Source organism: Chrysochloris asiatica, unplaced genomic scaffold (genome assembly GCF_000296735.1).
Source record: "Chrysochloris asiatica unplaced genomic scaffold, ChrAsi1.0 scaffold00004, whole genome shotgun sequence".
Classification (NCBI taxonomy): domain Eukaryota; kingdom Metazoa; phylum Chordata; class Mammalia; order Afrosoricida; family Chrysochloridae; genus Chrysochloris; species Chrysochloris asiatica.
The window spans coordinates 35,745,418-35,765,965 of NW_006408522.1; the positions used below are offsets into that span (position 1 = coordinate 35,745,418).

Genomic DNA, 20,548 nt, shown 5'->3' on the forward strand with positions numbered 1-20,548 from the left:
ATAAAAACTTCAAACAAACAAAACAATGGCTTGGGTCGGATGTACCTTAGTTCTCAATCTGACATCTTTGTTCTGGAATACTTTAAAGTCTTTTGCAGCATATTTGCCAAATGCAATATGTTGTTAGATTTCTTGACTGCTACTTCCTTGAGTGTCGATAGTGGATCCAAGCAAAATGAAGTCTGTAACTGCTTAAATCTTTTCTCCAATAGGCAGTTGTTGGAACAGAACAAGGTGATAAGGAATGGTTTAGGATCAGGAAAGGTGTGTGGCAAGGTTGTATCCTTTTACTATACTTATTCAATCTGTATGATTTGAATAATCCAAGAAACTGGATTATGAAGAACATATCAGGACTGAAGGAAGTCTCATTAAACACCTGTGATATGCAAATGACACAATTTTGAATGCTAGAAGCAAAGATACTTTAAAATATTTACTGATGAAGTATAGATTAGTATAACTTGTACCTCAATGTAAAGAAAACAAAAATCCTCACAGCTGAACCAGCAAATGATATCATGATAGAGGAAAGATTGAAGTACTTACACTCTTTGTTTCAGAGTTTTGTATGTTATTTCACTGCCTTCTTGCCTACCTGGTTTCTGCTGAGAAATCAGAGCTTAGTCTTATTAGTTCTCCTTTGTATGAAACTTTTCGTTTTCCCTGAGCTGCTTTCAGGATTCTTTTCTTGTCTTTGGTTTTGGAGAGTTTGATTATAATATCTTGGTGATTATCTTTTGATGTCTATTTTCTTTGGAGTTCATTCAACTTCTTGAATATATACCTTCTCCTCTTTCATGAGGAGTCGTGGTGTGGTGCTGTGGGCTAATGAGCTGGACTCAATGTCGCTTTGAACCACAAGGTCAGAAGTGGCTGCTCCTTGGAAATCCTATTATCACTATGGGTTGGAACTGACTTGACAGCACTTAACAATCTTTCATGGTGTTAGGGAAGTTTTTATCCAACAATTCTTTGAGAGTTTTTTTTTTTGTGTGTGTGTGACTTCCTATTCTGGAATTCCACCCATAAATTCTTTCTTTTAATGATGTCACATATAATGCTTACGTTTCTTGGGACTTTTTTGTTTTTCTGATTGCTTCTCCAGCAGATGAATTATTGAGAAATTTATCTTCAAGCTCACCAATATGGCCTTCCATTGATTCAAGTTTTCACTTAATTTGTCACTTTGTTTTGGTATCATTTTCCTGAATTCATCTAGTTTTTTTTGTTTTCATCTGCAACTTTGATAATTCTCTCAAGCTACTGAAGATACTTACCTATCCTTTTTTTTTTTAACTTTTTATTGTGAATTTAGTGAGTTTACAGATCATGTTTTACATTCAACAAATCAAATACTTTGCTTCATTACAATAATTGTAATTCCTTCACTCCATGTACCAGAAATTAACAGTATTTACCTCTATTCACTTTTAACTTTCATTCCTGTGTCTCCCACTACCTTTATCTTACCTCTGCCAACCTCCTTCTTGTTGTATATTGCTAGCCCTGTCATCCTAACTTCTAGCTTGTGAATAATCTCCCCCTCCCCCATAATTATCATACAATGTTTCTTTCTTCAAGAAAATCCTTTTTACAACGTGGTCTCATACAATATTTGCCCTTTTATTATGATTAATTTCACTCAGCATGTTCTCTAGTTTCATCCATGTTGTGAGGTGTTTTGCAGATTTGTTATTTTCAACTTTGTGTAGTATTCCACTCTGTGTATGTACAAAACTATGTATTGTACTATCCCTTTCTTAAATCTTAGTATTACTCTTCTGGATTTCTAATTGCAGCTTTTATATTGTTTCAAAATTTGCATTCATTTTATGCTTTTTATAGTATTTTCCTGAATTATTCTAGTTTTTTTCTGTATTCTCCTTGTTTTCCTTGATCTTTTTATCAATTATTTGAAAGTACTCAAATATCATTCTTTTGAATTATTTTTCAATTAGTTCCATTATCTTTTCTTCATCAGTGTTTTCTGGTTCTGCATTTTGGTCATTTGTTTTAGCTATTTTTTTCTTGTTTTGCTAAGCTAAAATTGTTATCTCTGGGTTCTTATTTGATTGATTTGATGATTATATTTAATTGATGATTGTATATTAACATGTTTTTAGCCTCTCACCATCTCCTGTGGGTGTATAGAATGAAAGCATGTACACCATTCTTGTTTGCCATTTGTGCACCTCAGTTCAGGATGGGTTTGGCTGGTGTTGGTTGCTGTCTATTATTAATCAGGTGGTATAGAACTGGTATTGGCTCTGGATCAATGGATGGAGTTGAAGAGGGTACAGCCATGGCTGGGCTGTATCGGCACAGTTACTGTCTCCTGAGATGTGGGAAGGAGAAACCCCCACAAGAAAACAAGACAATAAATAACCAACCAAAAATGAAAAGAGAAAATGACAAAGGAGAATAAATAAAAACAGGCAGCAACCAGAAAAAAAAATGTAACAACAAAAAAGAAAGACAGGAAAATGGAGCTATGGAAGAGAAAATAAATGGGGGGAAAAAAAAAGACAAAACTTAGAAAAACTAGGGAGAGGGAAAAGGAAAAAGTAGAGATTATTAAAGATCAAAAGCAAAAAAAAAGAGGAAATGAGAAACAGAAGAAGGAAAAATAAAAGCAGAGATAGAGGAAAACTCTAGGGGGGTTCCTGCTAGCGAAGGCGCTCACAAGGTGGGTGCAGGAGGAATGTAACAATGGTGTTCCTGGCCCTAGATGGAGTTCCTTTAAGCTTATATATTATATATTTTCAGGGCAATCTAGTACATGGAGGACCTTGATGGAGCTGGTTTCAGTGTCTGTTAGGACCAAAGAGCAGCTGGGGGCAGGGTGGTTAGTTATGAGGGTTTCTGCTAGACTAATGCTGGTCAATTACTCCCCTCCTTTTGCTACAAAACGTCTACATTTCCAGTACCATTTTCGGTATTATATTTTCGGACTCTATTTTGACCACTTATTTGAGCCACTTTGTCTTGTGTCTTCATGTAAACTGAAATTGTCTGTTGTCTCTGAGATACTGTAGTGCCACTGTATTTATATTTGATTATTGGATGCTGGTATATTCTTAGAAGTCCTGGTATAGCGCTTTACAAGGTCACTTTGAATTACATGGTCGGTGGTTCAAGCTCACCAGCCGCTCCTTGGAAACCCTATACAAGGTTGTTATGATTGGGTGTCAACTTGATGGCATTTAACAACATATATATATATATATTTTTTAAATACTTAACCTATTTTTTAAAATGTTTTATTGTGAATTATATGATAGTTTACATGGGAGAACATTAATTTTACATTCATCCTATTGTATATCATTGCCATGGTTACAATCCCCTCCATGCATCATCAACCAACCAAAGGGTATATCCTATAAGACCCTGCCCCCCCCCCCAGTTGTCAGAACATAGCCCCTCTCCCTCTCTGTGTCTAAAGTCCCCAGCTGCTTCATCACTCCATGACATCATCTCTACCTCCGTCTCAGGCATCATCACTGCTTCTCAGGGTAAGGTCCTGCTCTCTGCTCTTCTACCTTGATGATCCCAGGGACCTCCGCTCCTAGACTGAAAAGTTAATCACTTCCCTCCTTGCTACAAAACGTCTACCTTTACACTTCTAACCCTCACAATCAGTCGTGATAACAATTATTCACTATTGTACCAGAGACCTTTCTGCATTTCATTACATCAACCCCCCCCCGTCAGATTGAATGCTATTCACTGGCGATTCTACCTTCCTCCACGCCCTCTGGATCTAGGCTCCCTCTTGAAAGCTTGTAAACCAGTCACTTCTTGCCTTTGTAACATCCCCGCCCCATTTTGGGTAGCCAATGTCCAAGTTGCCCATCCCTGTCTACTCTGTCCATGAGGGGGTGGCAAAGATCCTTGCTGTAAAGATGTTTCCTCTTTTGAGCAACTGTAGGTCAAGTTCATCAAATTGTATCAGATTACTCTTGTTTTTCCTCTTCTTTCTTCTTCTAGTTGAGCTCTGATCATCCAGTCATTGAAGCCAGGTCAAGTGGGTATTATCTGCAAGTGTGGGTGTTCTTGTGCATATGCCCTCTCTTCTTATCAGCTGGATGCTTCACTCTCCACTCTAGTCCTCTGTGGCTATGTCACTGACTCTGGGCCAAAGAGTCCCCAGGTCTTGCCACACTGTTGGGCAACCAGGTCTCCACCCGGGTTCACAGGAGTCTACTGAACATTGTAGGGCTTAGCTCACAGGCTTCATTGCTGTTTTTCCCTCACTTCCACTTATAGGTGACGGACATTGTCACCAATAAGAGCATGTATTTCCATTGAGTCTTAGTCTTGGAAGGTGGTTTGCTGAGGGGACCCAACCACTTACCTTGATGTCTCCTGGGCAAGCAACTTGCTTGTTCTTGTAGTAATCAGTCAGTCTGTCTATATTGTTTTGTATTTTTCCTGTCAGTCTTTCTTTCAAGAAGTATCTTCTGTTCTTCTAGCTGCTCCAGGCTGGTCTGCCCATCCTTTGAAGAGGAAGTTTCCCTAACATTTTCTTAGGCACTCACCATCTGTCTCCTGCTGGGTATGATGAAGGTTAGAAATGTAGTAATAGTTCTCTGTTGGCTGTTTGTGTTAGGTAGTTCAGGGTGGGTTTGTCCAATGTTAGCTGTTAATTACCACCGATTAGATGGTACAATCAAATGGTTGGAACCACAGATGTAACTGGGCCACATGAGTACAACCGCTGTCTCTTGTCAAACAGAGAACAGCAATAAAAGATCTAATGAGGCAAAATTCACAAGCCTTTAGATGCAGGGTGATGGTATATCTGGTGCCTGACCCTAGGCAGAGCAGAGGCTGTGTAGGAGGGGGTGCTACTGGTTGCCAGGTGGGTGACTATGGGGACTGGTCACATCCCTGGCCACCAGGAGGGCATGAACAACAGAGAACTGTACTCCCTGGCTGCCAACTTCCAGTGCCTCCAGGTTGTTTTGTTGATTGATAGCTCCCCACAAAACTTGATAACCATGCAGTGCTAGACCAGCTGACAGCTCATCTGTCTCTCTCCAATCTTGCTACCCCCTCTGCTCAGCTTTCTCTCCCAGTTGGCACTCAATCCACCTCTGTCCTTTCCTTTGAAACTCAAGAGTTCTAGAATCACCATCTATACCTAGTTCACTTAGTGGTCTATGTTCTTGAAGGGAGTCTGTTCAGTATATCTGCCTACCCCACCATCTTGCCCTGGAGGCCAACACCACATTTTATTAGCCATGCCTCAGTTGGTGGCAGTGAATGGTAAATTCAATATTATTCACCAATACCCTAATTAAAATGTACCAACTTTACTTCAGTCATCTTTTTTCATTGTCCTGCTTTTATATGCATAAAGGGTGGTTGAAAATACTATGGCTTTGGTCAGGTAATTTTCAAAGTGACAGCTTCGCTTTGTAAAACTTCAGAAAGATCTTTTGCAGCACATTTGCCCCAGTGCAATTTATTATTTGATTTCTTGACTGCTGCTTCCATGGCTAGAATGAAATGGTTAACAATTTCGACCTCTTCTTCATTTATCATGATGTTTATCAATCCAGTGGTAAGGATTTTTGTTTTCATTTTGTTGACTCCTAGATATCCTTCATTTGTGGGATCCAACTTCAAAATTCCTGTTCTCCAAGTCTGATCTGGAGCCTTGGGAGCTGTTATGATGTCATGTTCCAAACAAATGTAATAACATCCTGTCTTAGTTATCTAGTGCTGCTACAATAATAATACCACAAGTGGATGACTTTAACAAACAGAAATTGATTCTCTCAGTTTAGAAGGTTAGAAGTCTGAATTCAGAGTACCAGTTCTGGTTAAAGGTCCTTGTTTCCTTTCAGCATCTGTAGTCACAGCATTCCTGGAGATCTCAATGTGTCTTGACATCAATCATTCCCTGGATCTAGAAGCTTCACAGCACAAGGACCCCACATGTAAAGGACACACTCCAATCCTAGCTCTTAATTTTTGGTAGCAGTGGGTCCCTCTTTCTCTGCTGTCTTATCTAGAGATTAACTCAAGATATAATAATCTATCCTGTAGATTGCATCCAGCCTCATTAACATCATAGAAGTAAGAACTGACAACACAGGATAATTACATCAGACCAGGACTGATCACATCCTGTGGGTGATTTCATTATTAGCCTTATCATGGGGGATTATTAATTCTTAACAGTCAAACCACTGAGAATTCAGGCACAGCCAAGATGACACAAAACCCTAATTATCACACCTTCCATTTATCTTATTAAACAAAAGACCAACATATTTTTAAAATAGCATGTTTCTCCCATTAGAAGAAATGAATGATAACAAAAATATAAAAGAGAAACATTAAGTAAGTTGTACATACTCATTGGAATCCTGGTGTGCTGCTGCAGGTTGGACTGCAAGATTGGTTTGAACTACAAGGTTGACGGTTCAAGCTTGTCAACTGCTCCTTGGAAACCTTATGTTGTTAAGTGCCATTGAGTCAGTTCCGACCCATAGCGACCCTGTGTAGGGTTTCCAAGGAGTAGCTGGTGACCTTGAACTGCCGACCTTGCAGTTCAAACGGCTTTGCAGACTGGCACATTAACCCACAGCGCCACACCAGACCTTATACAGGGTCAGCTATTGGAACCGACTTGACAGCACTTAACAACTATTCATTAGAAAAGAAGACCAAAAAATAATCAGCTATTAAAAAAAAAAAAATCAGCTATATATCTACCATCACAAGGAGTTAGAAAAATAGCAAAATAAACCTAAAGAAAGAAGGGCAGGTACAAAGATATAAGTATGACTTAACAATAACACCTCACAAAACCATGATGATCCCAAATGTGAACAGAACTGGATTCCATCGGATTTTCAAGTTTGTGACCCAAATTTAAGAGCTAAAACTATAAAATTCCCCAAAGAAAACATAGAAGTAAATCTTGATCTTGGGTTTGGCAATGGAGTCTTAGATATGACATCAGAAGTATGAACAATAACAAAAATAAAGTTTATCAAAATTTGAAACTTTTGTTCTCCAAGCACACCATCAGGAAAGTGAAGGATAAACCCCCAAAACTACAGAATGGGAAAAAATACCTGTAAATCTTATATCTAATCAAGAATCTGCATTTAGACTTTATAAGAACACAATAATAAAATCCAATGAAAAATGGGCTTGAAAAATGTATTTTTCCAAAGATGATATATAAATAGCTAACAAGCATATGAAAAGGCACTCAACATTGTTAGTCATTTGTTTTAGTGCCATACAGTCGGTTCCAACTGATAGCAACCCTGTATAAGGTTTCTGAGGAGCGGTTGGTAGATTTGAACAACTGACCTTGCAATCCAAACTGATCTTGCAGTCCAGTATTTATCTATAGCACCACACCAGGGGAATACAAATCAAAATCTCATTAACAAAAAAATAAATAAAATTAAGCAAAACAAAAACAGAAAACACCTTAGTGAGATACTACTTCATATACAATAGATGGCTACAATCATATAGCTAATACAAGTGGTGGTGATAAAGTAGAGAATTAGAATCCTCATGTACTACAGATAGGAATATAAAGTTACCACTGCTGTTAAGTCGGTTCCAACTCAGCAAACCTGGATAGGGTTTCCAATGAGTGGCTGGTGAGTTTGAATCGCCATCCTTACCATTCAGACCTTTTAGTCCAGTGTTTATCTTATAGGACCACACCAAAAGTTCTATGATCTAGCAAATTCACTCCTAATATCTAACTAAGATAAATGAAAACTTATGTCTACTGTATATAAAAATTTATACACAATATTTATATATTATAGCAGCCTTATTCATAGCAGCCAGAAATGGACACAATCATCAAATCAGAAATGGAGTTTACCATAAGTTAAACAGGAAGCATTTTGAAGTTGGATACTCCTCAAAATGTATTATTCATATAATGAACTATTTGGCCATAAAATAAGAATAAAATCTTGGTAAATGCTACAACAAGGATGAACCTTAAAATATGCATATTATGCAAAATGAGAGAAGACAGACCACACATGATTTTATTTATATGAACAGGCAAATCTAAAGAAAGTAGATTAATGGTTGATTTAGGGAAAAGGGGAGATGGTGGGTTGAGGAGGCTGTTTTCTAAAGGTTACATATAGCTTTCTTTGTGAAGTGATGAAAATGTTCTAAAATTGTCTGTGGTGATAGTTGTACATATCTAAGAATATGCTAAAAACACTGAATTGTACACTTTGAATGAATGAATATGCAAACTATATCTCAATAAAGCACTTTTTTTTCTTTTTGAAGTGAAAAAACAAAAAAAGTACATAAAATGCTGGTCCCTTTCCCAGAATTTCTGATTCAGTAGGTTTGGGTTGAGGCCACAGAATTTCCATTTCTACATGTTCTCACATGAAGCTGAGTGAGGCTGCTAGCCTTAACTTATAGAAATGACATTTTCTTGAGAAAAATCAAAATAGTTTTTTTTTAAACTGTCCTTTAGTGTCTCTGATTTGTATCTGGTTCTAATTCTTAAGTAGTGTTAATTTTATCTCAGTTTTCAAATAGGTATTTCTAAAAGGAGGCTTCTTTGGTATATGTCAAAAGGTCAGTTGGGTACAGAATAAAAATGTTCTTCATTTCATAAAGAGATACTGCTTACTGAAGATTTCATGTAAATAAACTTACTTTAATAGTGCAAAAAATTATCTGCTTTCCAATCATTGAAGGAAAAACTTTGAAATACTTTTATGAAACTGATACTTTGAACAAATACAAATGCAAATAGTAAATATTACAATTATGTACTGCAAACATTCCAGAGTACCCAAACCTCTACTTTTTAGGCTTACAGAAAAGAAATATAGTAACTACAATAAGAAAGCTATTGATGACTTTAAAAATAATTCAAAGAGTTCATAACAAACAGGGAACACAAAGTTGAAATGATCATATGATCTTCTGACCTCTCTCAAAAGCCAATCAAGAGAGATGATAACATTCAATGGAACTCATAGGAAATTGACCTGAACCTAAAGTCTATAAGGAATTCTTAAGAAAATTAGTTAAGAAATAAAAACATATGTTAGCTTAGAATTTCATATAAAAGCAACTAGAAAAAACATCATAATTAGGATTTTACTAAAGGTTGGGTGAAAGCTTCATATTTGCATACTCCACAGGTAATATTGGTCACTCAACAAGCAATGGATGTACTTATTGTGTATGAAGAAGGTATGGTTTTAAGAATTGATACTAATAATAATGTTATTACTATAGAACCTGACAACTGGGATTCTGAATATGATTTAGTTTGAAGTGTAATTACTATATAACAGACAATGAAAAACACATGAATATATTTACATATATACACTGGACCAAAATGAATTAACTTTCCCTAAAACAATATACACTTAATAATTATGAAACACTATACACTTAGAATAAAAGATGGCAAGGCCCTCAAAAAAAAAGATGGCAACCATTCCACTGAGTGTCATTACTTTCACTTAATACAGCATTCTGGAGTGGTGAAAAACATATCTGAATAGTTTGTACACAGATAAGTCATTATAATCAAGCAAAAGTCAAGTTACTTTAAATCATAATTTTTTAATGGGGAAACAGTTAATTTTTGGTCAGTGGTAATTACCCCACCCACCCTACCCTATATATATAAAAGTTGCTCTTTAGTTGTTCTTTAGCACAGAGGTAACGTTAGAAGAAACTTTAATTAGAAAAACTTTCCCTCAGTATCCTACTACTAAAAACTTTGGTAGAAAGTTAAGCAAATTGATTGGTAGCAATCTATTTGAGGCCTCTCATCATTCCCGACTCTGGAGATTTTTAAATTAATTGTACAAATGAACTATAACATCACTAGAAGGAGTTTTACGAGACTGCTAAGATCAAAAGTCCAAAGGCTAAAAAATGGCAATGGAGGTCCTGACATACCATTATTATTAAATGCATTCTACTTGGTTGTTACAGTTGTAGTTTAAGGATTTGTTGTTAGAAATGACAGTCTTGAAGCAGGTCTTGGTAAATTTGCTTGACTACATTCTTCAGATAGTTGTCCTCTTGTGGCACATTAGATAAAATGGCAGCAATGTCATCTTGGCTGGTAAGAAAAAAGATGAGTTAATTTTTCTGGTAACTTAAATTTGTCTCCAATTTGATGGAATTCATTTTCTTGGGTAGTTTCTCAGTTTCCTAGGAAATACAAACAAATGGGCTTTTCTGGAAATAACCAGACTGTCCAGTTTGAAATGGGATTCAAAAAACAAGGCTTTAGGAGTTCTGTATATAACCATGAGTATTTTAACCCAGCTGCTTTCTCTGGTTCTAAAAATCTAGATTGCTGATGGATTCAAGTGGGGCAGATTCTGCTATCTTCCAAACTTAGTGGGCTAAACAGACTACAAATATATCACATTTTTGGGTCTAGTTCTACAAACTCAGAAAAGTATTATAATTACACAATGTTTAAGGTGATTTTTCTGTTTTTAGGGCCAAACATGTTGTTTAGATGTGATCTGGCCTAAGCTTATGTAGGACTTCTTTCTTCATGTCTGCTCTAGGCAGGAGTATTTTAAAATACGGTGGTGGTGGTGGTTATGTGCTGTGGAGTTGGTTCCGACTCACAGCGATCCTGTACAGGGTTTCCGAGGCTATAAATCTTTACGGGAGCAGAAAGTCTTATCTTTTTCCCACGGAACAGCTGGTAGTTTTGAATTGCTGACCCTGAGATTAGCAGCCCGATTCGTAACCACTACACTACCAGAGCTCATTTTTTAAAATATGGAGCAGGTATTAAAGAATAGACCAGTGGTCTCTAGTATCCACTGGAGATAGTAATGGAGGTCATTGACTTTCAAAGAAGAAATTCTTCCAAACTAAAGTCAGAAGTGACATTTAGCATTTAGCTGTTCCTATGGTCCATCTATTTGCTGACCACTTTAAGGAATCTTCCAAATCAAACAAAAAAGATGAAAAAGTAGTTGGGAACCTTATCACACTGGCATTTTACTTACCCAATGTTCCCAAGGTGATTTTGAATAGAGAAAGGTAATAGGACAGATGGATAATGGGCTGAGAGAGGCAAAATTATCTCAAACTTAGCAAATGCTGCAGAGCTGGAGAATAAAAGTCTCAATCTGCAAAAGACAAGATCCTTAATTAAAACATAAAACAAAAATAGACTAACACACAAGTTTCCCTTATACAGTGGCATGAAACATGTTAGTAAAATAAATACTTTAATAAGTTTTGGAATAATTACATACTCGGTATTATTTATATCTATGTTCAAGAGGTTATAATTTGGTCCCCATCTCTTTAAGAATTCAATCTCCTCTCCAAGGAGCCTGCAATGGCTCACTATCAATGATATTTCTTGAAGCATCTGGGAAAAATAGAAAAAAAGAATCATGGAAACATTTCATTGCTTGGTGATTCTTTTACAATAAAGAACCTAGAGAAAATTAAGTAATTGAATATATTTACCATTTAAGGACCCATTATTTCATATATAAAATCTCAGTTCTGCTTTTTGGGATCGTTGTTTACTGCTGCTGAGTTGGTTCTGACTCAGTGACCCTGTATAGGGTTTCCTAATAGCTGCTGGTGGGTTTGAACCACTGACCTTGTAGTTAGCAGTCCAGTGCATTTTGGGACTGTTATTGTTGTTATGTGCCATGGAGTCGGTTCCAACTCAGTAACCTTGTACATGGTTTCCAAGGCTGTAAATCTTTACAGAAGCAGAAAGCTTCATGTTTCTCCCGCGAAACAGCTGGTAGTTTCGAACTGCTGACCTTGCGGTTCACAGCCCGATTCGTAACCACTATGCTACCAGAGCTCCATTTTGGGATAGAGAATGTATGTTTCCCTTTAAATACCTCAATTTGACTTTACCTTGGGAACCTGATGCTGTGTTGTACATTTCTTCTTCCAGGATTCCTGTTCCTCAATGTACTGGAAAATAAGTTTATGAACTAAAAGGGAAGAAGGAGGAGCTTTATCCTCTGTGGAAGGAAAAAATGAATGGAAGATGTTATTTATTACTCATGTTTTATATAAACTAGAAATGTTATGCTATGCAAGCTAGAAATACTCTCAAACTACTAAGTACAGAAATGCAGTTGTTCATTGTTATCCGGAAGGGGTTGGTTCTAGAACCCTCCCACCTGATGCTAATATCCATGGATGCTCAAGTCCCTTATATAAAGTGGAATAGTATTAACATATAACCTACACATAACCTGCTGTATACTTTAAATCAATCATCTTTTGTTGTTGTTAAGTGCTGTCGAGTTGGTTCAGACTCATAATGACCCTGTAAAGCATTTCTTTAGATTATGTATAATACCTAATACAACGTCAATAGTATTTTATGCTCCTTCTTAGTCTTTCAGGGACTGTTTTGACCACTAAATTGCTTCCCCATTTCTTCATCTCCCTCACCCCTGATTGAGACTGCAGATACAAAACACACAGAAGGACAACTATATTCTCTTTAATGTGGTATTTTTTTAGAGGGCAAAATTAGAATGAGTTATTTAGCTTAATTCTTCCAATAATAAATGTTGATAGGTCCATTAAAACCCAGTGCATTCTCAGATGTGCTCTCAGGCCCACACACATTCAGGACATGGGTTATGTCCTTACATGTACCTCAAGAGAAGCCCAGGTGGCAAAATGCCTCCAAAGGCTATAAACTGGATCTGGTTACCCAGGAAGGCCTGGGAGCCTTTGGAAGGCAGGAGAGCTAGGTTTGTAAATTACAACCTTCTGTGATCACCTTGTTTTAAAAAAATACGGCCAGCACATTTTCAACAATTCAGAAGAGTGGAGGCTGGACACCCAAGGAAGGATGGCTCTAGGGCAGACATTAACATTTTCACAGGAGGATGATTAAGATTCCTGAGCTCCAGCTGGGCTTTTGCGCACTGGATGGTCCTCTGCAGGACATGATGCATGGCAGACACAGTCTTATGACATGCCACCTTAAGATTATTGGGATGCTTGTGAGTCCAAGCTAGGAGCATGGCGGCAAAGAGGTCCCTCATGCCCACAAAGACAGCATATCCGCCTTGTGCATCTCCATCCGGATCCGCTGTTGTAATGGAGCCATCAAGCCACCTTGTCCTCTGGCTGCCCAGTGCAATCAGGTAGTCGTTGCTCTTTGGGGATGGTAGATCAGAGCTGGAGATGACCACGGTGTTGGGGCCCATGGAGTACAGCACGTCCATTACCGCCAGAGATTCTTCTTGACTGTGGATCTTTCTGCCGCTCAGTAATTCACCTTCAAACTGGTTGGGAGTTATAATGTCTGCAATGGGCATCACTTGTAAACTGGAAGGAGATCTTCTGGAACATACAGTGAACCTTCACCATTCCACTTGTCCCCCATCACCAGGTCACACACATACACAAGGCTGGAGTTCTGCTGCTTCAGTTCCTGTACATTGTCCACCACCATAGCCAGGAAGGATGCATGCCGTGTGTAACCCGTGAGCACGTTAGTCATATTTGTTCACATTGTTCAGCTTGCAGGCCTTCGTACACCTCGTGCAGCTCGCCGGAGTTCAGCACTTGGCGCTTCCAGTGGGTGTAGCCTGTGTGGTTCGAAAACTGCAGAGTTAATGGCGTCAATTTCAAATCCCAGCACCTGCAGTGGGAAGGTGGCGGTGTGGTTGCCCACGTAGCCGCGGATGACGTGGCTCTGGAAGGAGAGCACTTGGCACTCTTGCTCCATGCCGGGTCTGCACGTGGCATGGAACTCAGAGGATTGGCAGAGGTGCGCTGTCTGTTTGGCTCTGCTTGACTCCGGCCGGCTCGGCGCAGGACACCGCCGGGACGCCAGGCCACCTCCCTGTGACATCAGCAACACTCGGAGCCGCCAGATCTCTCTTTAATATGGTGATTTTTATTTCCAACATAAAAGTTCATGGAAAAGTTCCATTCTCTTTTAATTCCATTGTCCACAAGCTTTTTGTAGCCTCTAGCATATGGTGAGCTAAGACTCATATCCTTAATTACATGCAGAATAAAATTTCACTTAACAGTTTGGGGATTTAAATGAAGCCAAACCCTGAAACTAAATTCTGGTTTTCCTTACTAGTTGAGTGATCCTAAGTATAAAACTTATTTTTTTAGCTATAATTTCATAAATAATATAAATGTCAGATATAAAGACTCCTAATAGTATTTTCTTGAATTATGGAAACAGCTATTCTTATCATTGTTCAAGGTCTAGTAATAATTAAAAAAATAATTTCTTTAAACACCTATCTGGTAGTGTAGTGGTTACAAATCAGGCTGCAAACCGCAAGGTCAGCAGTTCGAAACTACCAACTGTTCTGCCAGAGAAAGATGAGGCATTCTGCTCCCGTGAAGATTTACAGCCTCGGAAACCCTGTATAGGGTCACCATGAGTCGGAATCGACTCCACGGCACACAGCCACCAGCCATCATTTTAAAACCCTACATATTTACAACATTAGCCAAATAGTTTTATATCTAACACACATTTCTAAAGACAAACTATTATTGTTGTTTATATTTAAATTATCATTTGAAAGAATTCTGAAGGAGTAATTTAAACATGTATATTACTAACCAATTTTTAGAGACTGACTTACCATCCAAAACTGAATGAAAATTCAGGTCAGCAATCTTCTTACAATCCTTGTCCAGGAAAGGCAGACCAACTATTAAAAAACAGTAAGTATTTCTTTTTACTATCTAATTTTAAGCCACAAAATACACAGTACTTAAGAATTCTCATTCTGGATAGCAGGGTTTTTTCATAGATTGTTGTTGTTGTTAGGTGCCATCGAGTTGGTACAGACCCATAGTGACCTTAGTTGAAGGTTTATCCTGGAACCCTCTGAGTATATTTTCCTGTGTATACGGTAAAGGCTCCCCTGAGACAGTTGCACTATATTGAATGACAGGACTTAGAAGGAAATTAAAGGTATAGGACACAGATATATTTATCAAAGTCTCCTCCTCTGACCCTTAACTTTTGTACAAAGATGATTTTATTTTCAGGAACCATAATAAAGAGTTTGGCTCCTGGCAACATGTAATTTTTCAGCCTCACCACATGCAATTAAATATTTCCTCTGGGTAGACCTCAGGAGGAGAGCTGCCTTCCCCAACCAGAGGAGATACACAGCCAATGCATTGCTATGTTTGAAGGGAGCTTCAGTCAAGGATGCAGTATGCCCACCTTCCATGAATAATGCTCTTTTGGATATCTGCATTACTACTTAGGCACCCCCATAGGGAGCTTTCTTCAGCAGAGGTCTTCCACAGGCACCTCTGCTGAAACCCTCCTTATCGAGGGAAAAAAGTGGGATCCCTGAAGACATCTTGCCCAACTCCCAACTCAATATATGTAGTATTTTTTATTCCTAGCATTTCCCTTGACCTTGCTCTGGCTCATGGGTCTTGAAAACTGCAGAAGCCTTTTGTTTAAAGCTCTCTCAGCAGTGAGACACTGCCCACATCTGCAGTGATCCACCTGACCCTCACTGGGCACTATTCCTGGGGGAAATATGGAACAAGGAGGGAATCAATGTCTTTTGGGGGTTCTCTTGCTTATTACAAGGGGGCTTCAAACCATTTGTGGCAAAATTCCTTATCTTTAAAATCCATTTTTCTACAAACTTTTTGAAACCCCCTTATAGTATCAGTTATTAAATGCTCAACTGGTACTTTCATTTTGAATAGTTATCTTACTTGACTATTCTAACAACTGACACTCAGTTTAGCTCTCCCCAGCTCAGCTCACTGACGTATATATACAATGGAAATACAGCTGATTACTAGCCTCTACTCCTACTATCCTTGTACAAACCTAAAGATTTATGCTTTTAAGCATTACAGGAATGAGTTATAGGTAGCCAGGATAGCTGCTTGCTCCTCCAGAATATAGAATTATCACGTATTTATCAAATTCTAGTTGGTTATTTTTTGCTGAATGTTTTTATATGTGTTAGGTACCCTGGATACCATAATGAGAAAACCAGACATAACCAACCTATGCTCTCAAAAAACTTAAGACATCTTAAGGGGACACACAGATAACTACACCAATAAACAAAAGGATTGACTGTGATAGTAGTATTTTAAAAACTACCATAAGCAATGAGAACATGTAGCAGAAAGTAAATAATAGAAACAGTGGGTACACGACTTTGAACTATTTTACTGCAGTTGAACCTCCTGCTGAGAATTTGCATTTCCACCCTAGATAAAATGAGTCAAAATCTAGATTTTAAACAAGTCCCAAGTGATTCTTATAGATCCCCTGGGGATCTTGTTAAAATGTATCTGGAGGTAAAAGCAAGTTAGCAGAGTGTTAAATCAGTATGAACTGGTTTGAAGCTGTGAGTGGGTAACAGAATAGTCTAGTGAAGACTTTCCTGAGAAAGTTACAATTAAGTTGAGCTCCAAAGGGTTATTGTTGTCGTTAAGTCTTTCAACTTGGTTCAGACTCATAAAGAACCTATGCACAACAGAATGAAACACTGCCGGGTCTTGCACCAATCTCACAATTATTACACTTGAGCCCAATGCTGCTGCCACCATGACAATCCATGTCTTTGGGGGTCTTCCTTATTTTGACTAACCCTCCACCTTACCAAGCATGATGTCTTTCTCCAGGGACTGGTCCCTTCTGATGATATGTCTGAAGTATGAGAGATGAAGGCTGGCCCTTCTGACTTCCAGGAAGCATTCTGGCTGTACTTCTTCCAATACAGATTAGTTTGTTCTTCAGGCAGTCCATGGTACTTTTAATGAATCCATTCTTCCAAGGTCTTCCTTCCTTATTCGTTGTCTACCTTTCATATGCATATGGTAGTTGGTGGTTAAGTGCCATGGAGTCAGTTCTGACTCACAGTGACTCTGTATAGGGTTTCTAAGGCTGTAAGTCTTTTTTTTTTTTTAAAGCTTTTACTGCGAGTTGAGAGGTAGTCTACATGGCAGAACATCAGTTTTGCATTCAAGCCACGGCATCTTGTTTCATTGTAATGATTACAATCCTCTTTTTTGATGTACACAAAAACAGGTAAGAATATATAATATACAACCAAAGGGCACATTTTGCAAACCAGCTCCCTATCAGCATACAGCCTTTCCCTTTCCATGAGTCGAATCCTCAGATGCTCTATTTCTCCATGTCATTGTCTCTGTGAGGCTGCAAATCTTTACAGGAATAGAACGCATCATCTTTCTCCCACGGAACCACTGTTAGTTTTGAGCTGCTGACCACCTTCAGATTAGCAGCATATTGAAAATAACATGACTTGGGTCAGGCTACCTTAATTCTCAAAATGACATCTTGACTCTTGAATACTTTTGCCTACTCCTGCTTCCATGAGCATTTTTTTGTGGATCAAAGCAAAATGAAGTCTTTGACAATTTCAGTCTTTCCTCTATTTATCATGATTCTATTTATTGGTCTAGTGGTGAGGATTTTTGTTTTTGTTACACTGAGCTATAACATATACTGAAGGCTGTGGTCTTTGCTCTTCATCAATAAGTATTTTAGGTTCTCTTGGCTTTCAACATGTATGGTCATATCATCTATATAGCACAGATTATTGATGAATCTTTTCCAATCCTGATGCCATGTTCTTTTTATAATCTAGGTTCATGGATTATTTGCTCAGCATATAAACTGAATAAGTACGGTAAAATAATCCAAACCTAGCGCACATCTTTCCTAATTTTAAAGCAATCTTTCCAATGTTATCCATAGCTTGGCATGATCCACACAGTCAAAAGGCTTTGCATAGTCAATAGCATAGATAAACATCTTTCTGGTATTCTCTGCTTTCAGCCAAGATCCATATGACTTGAGCAATGATATTCCTCAACTGAATCTGGCTTGAACCTCAGGCAGTTTCCTGTCAATGTACTGTTGTAGCCATTTTTGAATTATCATTAGCAAAATTTTACTTGCATGTGATATTAATAATATTGTTCAATGATTTCTGCATTCCTTTGGGTCACCTCTCTTTTGAATGGGCACAAATATGGATCTCTTCCAGTCAGTTGGCCAGGTAGCTGTCTTCCAAACTTCTTGACATAGATGAGTGAGTGCCTCCAGTGCTGCATCAGTTTGTTGAAAGATTTTAATTTGTATCCCATCAGTTCATAGAGACTTGCTCTTTGCTGATCACCTACAGTTCACCTTGTATTTCTTCCTTCAGTACCATTGGCTCTCAATCATATGCTAGCTCTTGATATGGTTGAATATTGTCAATTTCTTTTTGGTATAGTGACTCTGTGTATTCCTTCCACATTCTTTTAATGCATTCTGCATCATTCAATATTTTCCCCATAAAATCCTTGAATATTATAAGTCAAGGCTTGAATTTTTTCTTGAGTTCTTTCAGCTTGCGAAATGGTGCACATGTTTTGGTTTTCCAACTCCAGGTCTTTGCACTTTACATTATTAATATTTGACTTTGTCTTCTTGAGCTGCCCTTTGAAATTTCCTCTTCAGTTCTCTGACTTCCTCATTTCTTCCATTTGCTTTAGCAAGTTCTGACATCTGTTGGAGACCGCAATCACTGAGATGTTGAGGCCCTGTGTCATGGACGAAAATCCTACATGATGGCCCCACTCAGGATGGCTAGTCAGGGACCCTGAGGGCCCAAGGAAGTGACCTCCTGATGTCCCAGGTTCCTTGGTTTTTTGCGTACTCACTGTTGGGCTTCCCCTGTGTAATTTTCTTTGGTCCTATTATTCATTCTATGCTTCGAACTCCAGTAATTGTAGCTTCTGAGAAAATGGTTTCTTATGTGCCTCTCTTAATGTCTCCACTGTGATGGCAGTGCGTAGGGTCCTAGGAACAAATCTCTCTGAGGAACAAACTCTGGCCACCTGGCAAGCATGGCAAAACTGTTCTTTATCAAGTTATTCAGTTAGGTTTGATACTAACTTAATACATGAGCCCTTGATACCCATGGGCAAATATTAAAACAAAAGCCTCTTCTAAAGCCAAGGCTGTAAAAAGTTCCAAAGGCAAGTTTGCTGGGAGACTCTGGAGACAGTCTACCCAAGGAATTCACTCAAAGTAGATTGGCGAATTCCGGGGTATTGTTCAAGGAATAATAGTGACAGCCTTCTCAAATCCAAATCGTCCCCAGATGTAAACCATTAACCCAGGCGTCCTTTTTCCTCCTGCAAGCCTAGGCCAGGTAGCTGAAACAGCTGGACTCCTCCCAGACCTTTTGAATCCTTTTCACCTTTTCCCATTCGAGATTAAGTGCTATAGGTATGTTAATTAGCCTGGAGAAACCTCAAGTTGCTGCCTTAGGATTTGAAGCTAAAAAGTAATTTATAACAATTTGCTTGAATTTCTAGAAAATTAAGGATGTTAGATTATTAAGACAATTTGCGATGTATGTTTTAGAATTTGTTCCTGTAAATCATGGTGTCCTGTTTTGAACAATTAATCACATTTCATTTCTGTACCCTGTCTTAATAATCCCCTTCTGCCTTTGTGTAAAGTCCCTCCCTGAAATAAAAAGGGGGCGCAGACTGAACCCTGTATGCATTACGGTTTGCAGGGCGGTGCATTACTGCCTGCAGGGCCATGATGCCTGTAGTCCAGGGTCTGCCCACCAGTCTTGCATCCACTCTAATTTCGGGGTGTCTCTTTATCTCTCTCGTTGCGTCTTTGTGTGTGTTCTTTCTCTATCTCTGTCGCCGCCAGATCTCCCTACTTTGTGAACCAAATTCCCCTGTCGAGGCCATTTTTGAATTTTACTTCTTTCTTGTCTTCTTAATGACCTTTTGCTTTATCCCTGTATGATGTTTTGATGCCATCCCATACTCCTCTGGTCTTTGGTTGTTAATGTCTAGTGCAACAAATTGGTTCTTGAAATGATGTCTAAATTCAGGGATATGTTCAAGGTCATATTTAGGCTCTTGTGTACTTACTTTAATTTTCTTGACCATCACCTGAACTTGCATATGGGCAATTGATGGTCTATTCTAGTCTGCCCCTGATGTTGTTTTGCTGATGATACGGAGCGTTTCCACCATCTCTTTCCAAAGATGTAGTCAATTTGATTTCTGTGTATTCCACCTGGTGAGGTCCATGAGTATAGTCATCTTTTATGCTGTTTTAAAAAGGTATTTACAATGAACAAGTCATTGGTCTTGCAAAATTCTATCTTCAGCTCTTTCTGTTACTGATACCCCATTTTCCAACTACTGATTCCTTTTCTCTTGGAGTCCAGTCTTTGTATTCCAATCACCAGTAATTTTCAATACATCTTGAAATTGATGTTTCATCAATTTCTGACTAATGGAATGGGTAAGAATTCTTCAATTTCATCATCACTGGCTTTACTGGTTGGTGTGTAATGTTGAATAATATTTGTATTAACTGGTTTTCCTTGTTGGCATATGGATATTATCCTATCACAGACAGCATTATACTTCAAGATCTTGAAATGTTCTTTTTGATGATGAATGCGACTGCATTCTTCTTCAATTTGTCATTCCCAGCATAGTAAAC

The 20,548-nt window shown here is 38.3% G+C and overlaps 1 protein-coding gene across 1 annotated transcript in view; it reads right to left on the reverse strand.

Annotated features, from left to right (window-relative positions):
- Positions 1-10,011: 10,011 nt before the first annotated feature.
- The window catches only part of CASC5 (cancer susceptibility candidate 5), an 80,375-nt gene continuing 69,838 nt past the window's right edge, over positions 10,012-20,548 (reverse strand). The window contains exons 22-26 of the mRNA XM_006831900.1: positions 14,643-14,711; positions 11,914-12,023; positions 11,286-11,404; positions 11,034-11,156; positions 10,012-10,120 (exon numbers count right to left, since the gene is read on the reverse strand). Coding sequence (XP_006831963.1) covers positions 10,012-10,120; positions 11,034-11,156; positions 11,286-11,404; positions 11,914-12,023; positions 14,643-14,711 — 530 coding nt within the window. The remainder of the gene's footprint in view (positions 10,121-11,033; positions 11,157-11,285; positions 11,405-11,913; positions 12,024-14,642; positions 14,712-20,548) is intronic.